The 8255-nt window shown below is 30.9% G+C and overlaps 1 protein-coding gene across 1 annotated transcript in view; it reads left to right on the forward strand.

Moving 5' to 3' along the window:
• The window catches only part of BDBG_16817 (uncharacterized protein), a gene marked incomplete at both ends in the record, with an annotated part of 1106 nt that extends 300 nt beyond the window's left edge, over positions 1-806 (forward strand). The window contains one exon of the mRNA XM_031724693.1: positions 678-806. Within this exon, the coding sequence (XP_031577715.1) occupies positions 678-806 (129 nt within the window). The remainder of the gene's footprint in view (positions 1-677) is intronic.
• Between the last annotated feature and the right edge of the window lie 7449 nt (positions 807-8255).

The raw sequence follows: 8255 nt of genomic DNA on the forward strand, positions 1-8255 counted from the left end.
AACTGATTGTTTCTCTTTCTTACGCGTTGTTACATGTTCAGAAATCTCTCAATGAATAATCATTTCTAATGAGGAGATAATATGTGAATAATCATTTCTAATAAGAAGATGATGAACATTTTTCTAGTGTAAGAGGTCTACGCCGAATAGATTGGTATAATATATAGATCTTATATAACAAAGAAAAAAATGTTAGAGAAGGAAAGAAAGAGAAAGTGTGAAAATCAGTGATCAGAGTGAATATTTATACATGTACACAGTGATGTACGCAGTGAAGCTTTAGAGCGGAAGAATAGAAATTCTGTAGGTTTTCAGCTGAGGATCAGTGACCGGGAATCGGAACAGTAGAAATCTGTGAAGCGACCGAGAATCAGAATGGTACAAATCTGTGAAGTGTAATGAAATAGTCTATATGATTGATCGGGCGCAGCCCGCCACAAAGACTAAGATAAAGAGAGAGAGAGAGAAGAAGAGTATTACTATAAATAAGTAATAATAGAAGAAGATTAAGACAGTGTTAAAGTGAGAGATAAAGAAGTTAAAACTGATAAGTTGTTTATTTATTAAGAGATAATAATTTTTGATAATACTTCTGTTCTCTAATTAATTAGCAGAAGCTGATAGAGAAGAAGAGAATTAAGATCTTATTCAGATCTTGAATGCACTTCATAATTCAGAATATTAAGAAGACAGTTCTACTCTCTGAGCATGTCAATCTACTTACTACTGAGATGAAACCTAAGACAGCAGATCAGAAAATGCCGGATTTTGAAGTACAGATTAATCTGACTGAGAGAGAGCAGTAAGAACTCTTCTCTGAGAAGATAGTGAAGAGAGATTTTGAGATAATTATTATCTTAAATGAGAAGAAGAAGAAGAAGAAGAATGAGAATGCAATTTAATAACACTCTCTTTTACAATATTAATATATTTCAAGAAATATGATAGAGATTAATCAAGATTATTTATTTACTTTTATACATTGATAATATTCAATCTGAGTTAGTACTAAAATTATAACTAAGCTAAGAAAGAAGATTATTTTCTCTTATAATAATTCTTCTTATATATATCAGTGATCAGTTATTATCTTTATTAAAAATAAATTATTATCTTTCTTAAATCTTTATTATATCTTCTGAATTCACTTCTTTCACTTCTTTCACTTCTATTGAAGATTTATATACTCTTTAAGAAATTACTGTGAATCACAAAGTCTATATTATTTACAATTCAACACAGGATACTCTCTTTCAATTATGATAAATAATTACTTCATTCTTCATATCTGATTTCAGGTTATGAAATTTATGAAAAACTCAACACAAATATTAAGATGAACTATGAAATAATTATTAACAGATTGTATTATAGATTACTCAAGAGTTATCTTTCTACTATAATTACTATAACTTCATTCAGAAATATTTATTATAAACTGATTATAACTCTGCTGAAACTTTCTGATATCTGAAGTTATTAGAATGCAGATAATAAAAGAAAAATAATCAGAAAATTACTACTGAGCTGATAAGTTACTCTATTAGATAATGATTTTTAATAATACTAACTTTCTAATTTAAAGAAAATCATGTGAAAATGATTATATATCAGTAGTCTGATTTCATAACTCTTATCTGATAACTTCTGCAAATAATTACTTTATATGTATATATCTCTGAATCTTTCTCTTTGATCAATTGAATACTCTGAATTTCAAATACTTCTTGAAATGCTTAATTTAAATCTTCATATTTTATATTAATTATGTCTTCAGTTCAATCTCAAGATATACTACAAAGTTAATATACAATATCTAGAATCAGAGTTGAAGAATCATTAAAGAGTGTCTTAAACAGTGAATGTATAAACTAGTACAAACAATCTTGCATTTATAAAAGTTATATGTTATTATATTAATGAGAACTGAACTTATTAAGAGATATTAATTGAATTTGAACTATTCATCAGTAGTTATACTGAGAGTTATATAACAGAGATATTAATAACAGTGATTAAAAACAACTATTGAGATATTAGTCTCAGTCTTCATATAATTACAACTGTAAGAGGCCTACGCTGAATAGATCGGTATTATATTAATAGGTCTTATATAACAAAGAGAAAAACATTAAAGAAGAAAAGAAAGAGAAAGTGTGAGAATCAGCAATCAGAGTGAATATTTATACATGTATGTGATGATGTATGCAGTGAGACTTCAGAGCAGAAGAATCTATACATATTTATAGCGGCTGAGGATCAGTGATTGAGAATGGCTGAGAATCAGAGTATACATATTCATAGCAGCTGAGAATTGATGATCAAGAATAACTGAGAATCAGAGTATATATATTTGAGAATGAAGTAGTTGAAATCTATGAAGTGTAACAGAATAGTCTATATGATTGATCAGGCACAGCCTGTCACATTAGTTTCTCTCTTTCAGAAGCAGTTCTCATCAGTCAAGAGTCACTGTTTTAAATAATGTGAAACTCAGAGTTCAGATCAGTTGATCATAGCTGACTCATTTCATAAGATATTATCAGTCACAGCTGTGTGATCTCTCATTGAGAATATCTTCAATCTCTCACTCAAGCTCATTATCTTCTTCTATGATCCCTGGCGGTTGCTAGTCAGAAGTCAGTTGAGAAGGAAATAAGTCAGTGATAGTGCAGTGAAGTAAGCTTGTATGAAAGATATTATAAATCTCTGATGATATGTTAAGACAGTAGTTGTGACTATCTAGAACTTCTATCACTTTATATCTGATGTGATAATAATCTAGTGTATGAGATGAATGTGTGATTTATATATTCTTAAGATTTAATCATATCAGATCTTCTATCTTATATTATTCAGTGAAATCTTGATAAACATTGATTTGATCTTCTTGATTCTGTTTAGTGCTTGTCATGAAGACTTCTACTTAATCACAGATGTCTCAGAGTTTTGTTACCATATTATCAGTGATCTGAATTGAACTGCAGAGGTTTGATATGAACTGTATGATCTCTAGAAGATCTAACACCTTCATGTGATAATCATATGTAAGAAAGAACAGGCTTACACCTGTTAAAACAGCATCTCAATCATTGATAGTGATCTCTGTGTGTAGAAGAAGATCATATCAATCATCTTATAAGTGATTATAGAACTTATAAAGATAATTCTTCACAGTCTGAATTATCTGTTTTAATGCATCATCAGTCTCAGAGTGATAGACAGTTAATAGACAGTGTATAATCTTGCGAACTTGACAGATTCTTGTTCAGAGAGTACTTATGAATTGACAGCTCTGATCTGATACTATAGATCTCAGTAATTCATGCATCTAATAGAACAGGCTCTGTAGAAAAGCTTCAGTGACTTATTCAGTATTTATTTTATCACAAGGCTTCAATATTACATCTTTGCTCAATCAATTCATAATGATCAGAATGTTTCTATAACTCTTACTCTCAGACAGATCAATAGTGAAGTTAATTGCTACATCTTACCAGATTCTATCAGAGATATTAAGTGATTTTAATAGATCTTTTCTACAGTTCTTTCATAAGATAACAGAAGAACAGTGATTACAGTTTCAGATAAAGTATCTGATGCTGTTTAATATCTCAGGTCAGTAGAACTCTTGAGAGATCATTCTATACAGTTGTTCACAGCCTGAATGACTGATTATACATGAATCATGCATCTCTTGCATTATCTGAGTGTATAAGAGTTCAGAGTGAGAGACTCAGTGTTGTTCACAGAATTGTAGAGTGTTATTATCATTGATTGAACATTCTGAGATATCAGTTCTTATATGTAGTTCTGAGGGAAATCAGAGTGCTTCTTGATATACTGCTTTAGTGAGAGTCTGAAGAAGTTCATCAGCCTGAGCTGCTATATGCCACAGTTCATTCAGTGTAGAGGAAGTGAAGATATCAATGTCAGTGTCAGTTCAAAGAGAGAGTGTTCTAATCAGAGAAGTGTATATAGTGTCATGAGTTATTCTATCTTGATCAATCAATATCTTCAGATCTAAGAGCTGGTGTTCTCAGTTCATTCAGTGTGTATCTGTCACATCAGACAGTATATCTTGTTCTCATCGTGAGAGGGTGTCTGTCATTGAGTTCTGGCTGCCGGGGCAGTAGTGTATTATAAAATGAAAGTGACTTAGAAATTCAGACTATCACATCTGTTGTTCAGTGAGTTTATAAGTGATTGTGAAGTATTTGAGATTCTTATGATCTGTGATTATCTCAAATTCAGAGATGCTTCAGAGTTTGAACTCTTATTTTTCTAGATAGTGTACAATTATGAGAAGTTCCTTATTATAGATCTTATAATTGCATTCAGTGAGACTTAGTTTCTTAGATATGAAGACAAATGATTATGAAACATCTTCATCATCATATTACAATATCACTTCTTCTATTATGTAGTCAGAGAAATCAGCTTCAATAACTGTTTCACAATCAGAGTCAAATATCATTAGCAGAGAGATATTGATGAACATCTTCTTCATCTGTGTGAATGCAGCTTCAGTGTTCACTGATCACTGAAATACTGAGTTCTTCTTGATAAGTTCTGTAAGTGATCTTGCAATATCTGAGAAGTTTTGTATAAATTACTGATAGAAGTTAGCAAATCTGATGAAGCTTTATACATCTTTCACAGTATATAAAGCTTCTCATTCAAGAATGACAGAGACTTTCTCAGAATTCATTTGAATTCCCTTGCCAGCTTCTATAATAAAACCCAGATATTTGATACTCTCAACTTCAAAATCACACTTGTCAATATCAATTGATAGTTCTACTTCTCATAGTTATTGTAATACTCTTTACATATGCTCTTGATATTTCTTTCTGAATCTATCAGTGAAGATGAGAATATCATCTAGATAAGCAGATACAAATTTATCAAGAAAGTCTCAGAGTGCTCAGTTAATATACTTCTGAAATGTACTGAGATTATTGATTAGTTCAAAGAGTGTGACTATTCATTCAAAGAGATCATATTATGTTTGAAATGCTGTAAGTCACTTATCTTCTTCAGTGATGCAGATCTTATGAAACATGATGATAACATCTAACTTTGTAAATTATTGAGCTTGTTCAATGTGAGCTAGAGTTTCATTGATAAGAGATAAAGAATAACAGTTCTTCATCATTAATCTGTTCAATTCTTAATAATTCACACAGAATCAAAGTTCTTCACCTGATTTCTTTGCAAAGAGAATAGAGACTGCAGTGAAAGAGTTACTAATGTGTATGAATTCTTTATTCAACAGATCATTGAGTGTCTTTTAAAGAAGAAGAAGTTCATCTCAGAACATATTAAAAAGAGAGTCTCATGATGATTCAGAGTTCTTATCATTCTTCTCTTTTAACTTGATACTGTGATTCACTTCTGAATCTTGTAAGAGAGGTAGATCTGTAGCATTATTATCTTGTTAAAAGACATCTAGATATTCATGATATTGTTGAGAGAGTTTTGTATAAGAATCTGTTATTGTAATATAGAATAACCTTTCTAGAGCCTTTTTAATATTAGTCAGACTAATGAAATAGATTGATATATGATTCTGCTATCAATGATCTTGTCAGCAACTCTGTCAGTGATTTTAATGATGATTTCTTTTTCAGAGTATTTTATAAGTGTTGACAGAGATCTGTGTAAGGTTCATAGTCTTATGAATATCATCTTCATGAATTCTATCATTATTAGAAAATATCAAGCTTCTGTTTCAAGCATTTAATAAGATTTCTTGTTCAGATAGTCAGACAAGTTCTAATATAAGATTATAATCAAGATTGTCAACTTTATATACATAAGCATCTTCATATTGATGTTCTCTCACATCTATGTTTAGTTTCATCATATAACAGGTACAAACATCTTTTGAATCATCAAATTCTGCAAGAAGTTAGGGTTTTGATAAGAGAATATGCTGAAGATTATAACATCTTACAACTGAAGATTTTATCATTATATAGTGACATAGACTGCTGTCTATCATGGCTTTTATATTATACATGATATCAACTACAGTAGATACAAGAATTACATTTATTGTTATTTTCTCTTCAAATTATTATCATCTGATCTCTTCAAGCTTCTGTTTGCAAATTTGAATAGAAGCTAATCTTTTCCCTGTTTTATCAGAGCATTCTTGTAGTTATTGTCTGAATCCTTCTCTAATGTAATGTGGTTGACATGGACAGACGCTGATCCATTCTTTGAATGAGAAGGTATATAGACTGATTGACAGTTGAAAGCAATGTACTCTGATTGATTACAGTTAATACACACTCCTTGTTGACATTGATCAGTGACTTCTTCAGAAGTGATCTGAGAAACTCAGAAGCCTGTTCAGACAGTGAAGATTCTTGCTTATGTATAGATATTTAAGTCTACTTAATTCATAATATCTGCATCATTGTTATTCTTCAATGCAGGTGTATGAGTGACTGAGATGTAATATCTTCTATTACTGTTCTGTATACTCTTGAGCTTGATAAGACAGTCATTCAATGTCTGAAGCTGTGTGCAGAAATCTTCATAAGTTGAGTCTTCATTTACACTTATAAGAGTCTGTAAGAGTTTGAAAGTTAATGTCTTCTTGAGCATGCTAATCTTCATTCAATTCTCTCAAGATTAATCACCTGCTTCTAAGCTCTTGATGTTAAAGTCAGAGATAAATGTTGTAAGAGAAATGTTTCTCTGTCAGACACTCTGTAATCAATCTAATACTTTCTGTTGCATGACAGTGTCTCAGAACAGAATATCAAGATATTTGATAATATTATCAGATATTTATAATACTGATTCACATGCTTTCATTCATGAGTGAAATTTCTGTTTTACATAATTCTTCAATCATTCATTGATATATCAATCTTGATTAATTAATAAACTGATGACATCTTCATCTACACTCAGTTTCATAAGCATTTTCATTCTTCATGATGAGTAGAGAGTGAGATTGAAAGTATTAAAATATGTAAGAGTATCTAAGTATTCTTTCAGTGCTTTTATATTCAATTCTGTAGATGTTGAAATTGCATGAGTTAATCATTGAATCTCTTGATATTGAAGTTGTTGAGTTGTATGCATGTCTGCTATCTGTTGCTGTTATAATTTCAACATTGCTCAGAGTCACTGTGATATCACTTCTATACTCACACTCAACAGTTCTCTTATATTATTATTAGACATAGTTATATTGTTTGTCAGATTTGTGATATCTATGAAATCTGAAGAAGTGTAATTGTATTCTCATATATCTGAGTGTCAGAACTCTCAGGTCTTTCACTGACATTCTCTTATAAGATCTTATTACAGGGTCACAGTGACTGACAAGCAAGCTTCTATCTAAGAACTCAGTGTCTGCTTTAACTGATTATTTCTCTTTCTTTACATGTCATTATATGTTCAGATATCTCTCAATGAATAATCATTTCTAATGAGAAGATGATGCATGAATAATCATTTCTAATAAGAAGATAATGAATGTTTTTCTAATATAAGAGATCTATGCTGAATAGATCAGTATTATATTGATAGATCTTATATAACAAAGAGAAAAACATTAGAGAAGAAAAGAAAGAGAAAGTGTGAAAATCAGTAATTAAAGTAAATATTTATACACATATGTGGTGATGTATGCAGTGAGGCTTTGAGGTGGAAGAATCTATACGCGTTTGTGGCGGCTGAGAATCGGTGATTGAGAATGGCTGAGAATTGAAGTGTACATGTCCATGGCAGCCGAGAATCAGTGATTGAGAATGGCTGAGAATCGGAGTGTATGTGTTCAAGATTGAAGCAGTTGAAATCTATGAAGTGTAACAGAATAGTCTATATAATTGATCGGGCGCAGCCCGCCACAACAACTGATAATGCTGTGAATAACTATACTATGATAAAGAGCTTTGTAAGAGGCCTACGCCGAATAGATCGGTATGATATTGATAAGTCTTATATAACAAAGAGAAAAATGTTAGAGAAGAAAAGAAAGAGAAAGTGTGAGAATCAGTAATTGAAGTGAATATTTATATATGTATGTGATGATGTATACAGTGAAGCTTCAGAGCGGAAGAATCTATATGCATTTATAATGACTGAGAATCAGTGATTGAGAATAGCTGAGAATCAGAGTGTATGTGTTTGAGAATGAAGTGATTGAAATCTGTGAAGTGTAATAAAATAGTCTATATCATTGATCAGGTGCAGTCTGTCATATTAGTTCTCTCTTTTCAGAAGCAGTT

The sequence above is a fragment of the Blastomyces gilchristii genome, assembly GCF_000003855.2.
Source record: "Blastomyces gilchristii SLH14081 genomic scaffold supercont1.5, whole genome shotgun sequence".
NCBI lineage: Eukaryota > Fungi > Ascomycota > Eurotiomycetes > Onygenales > Ajellomycetaceae > Blastomyces > Blastomyces gilchristii.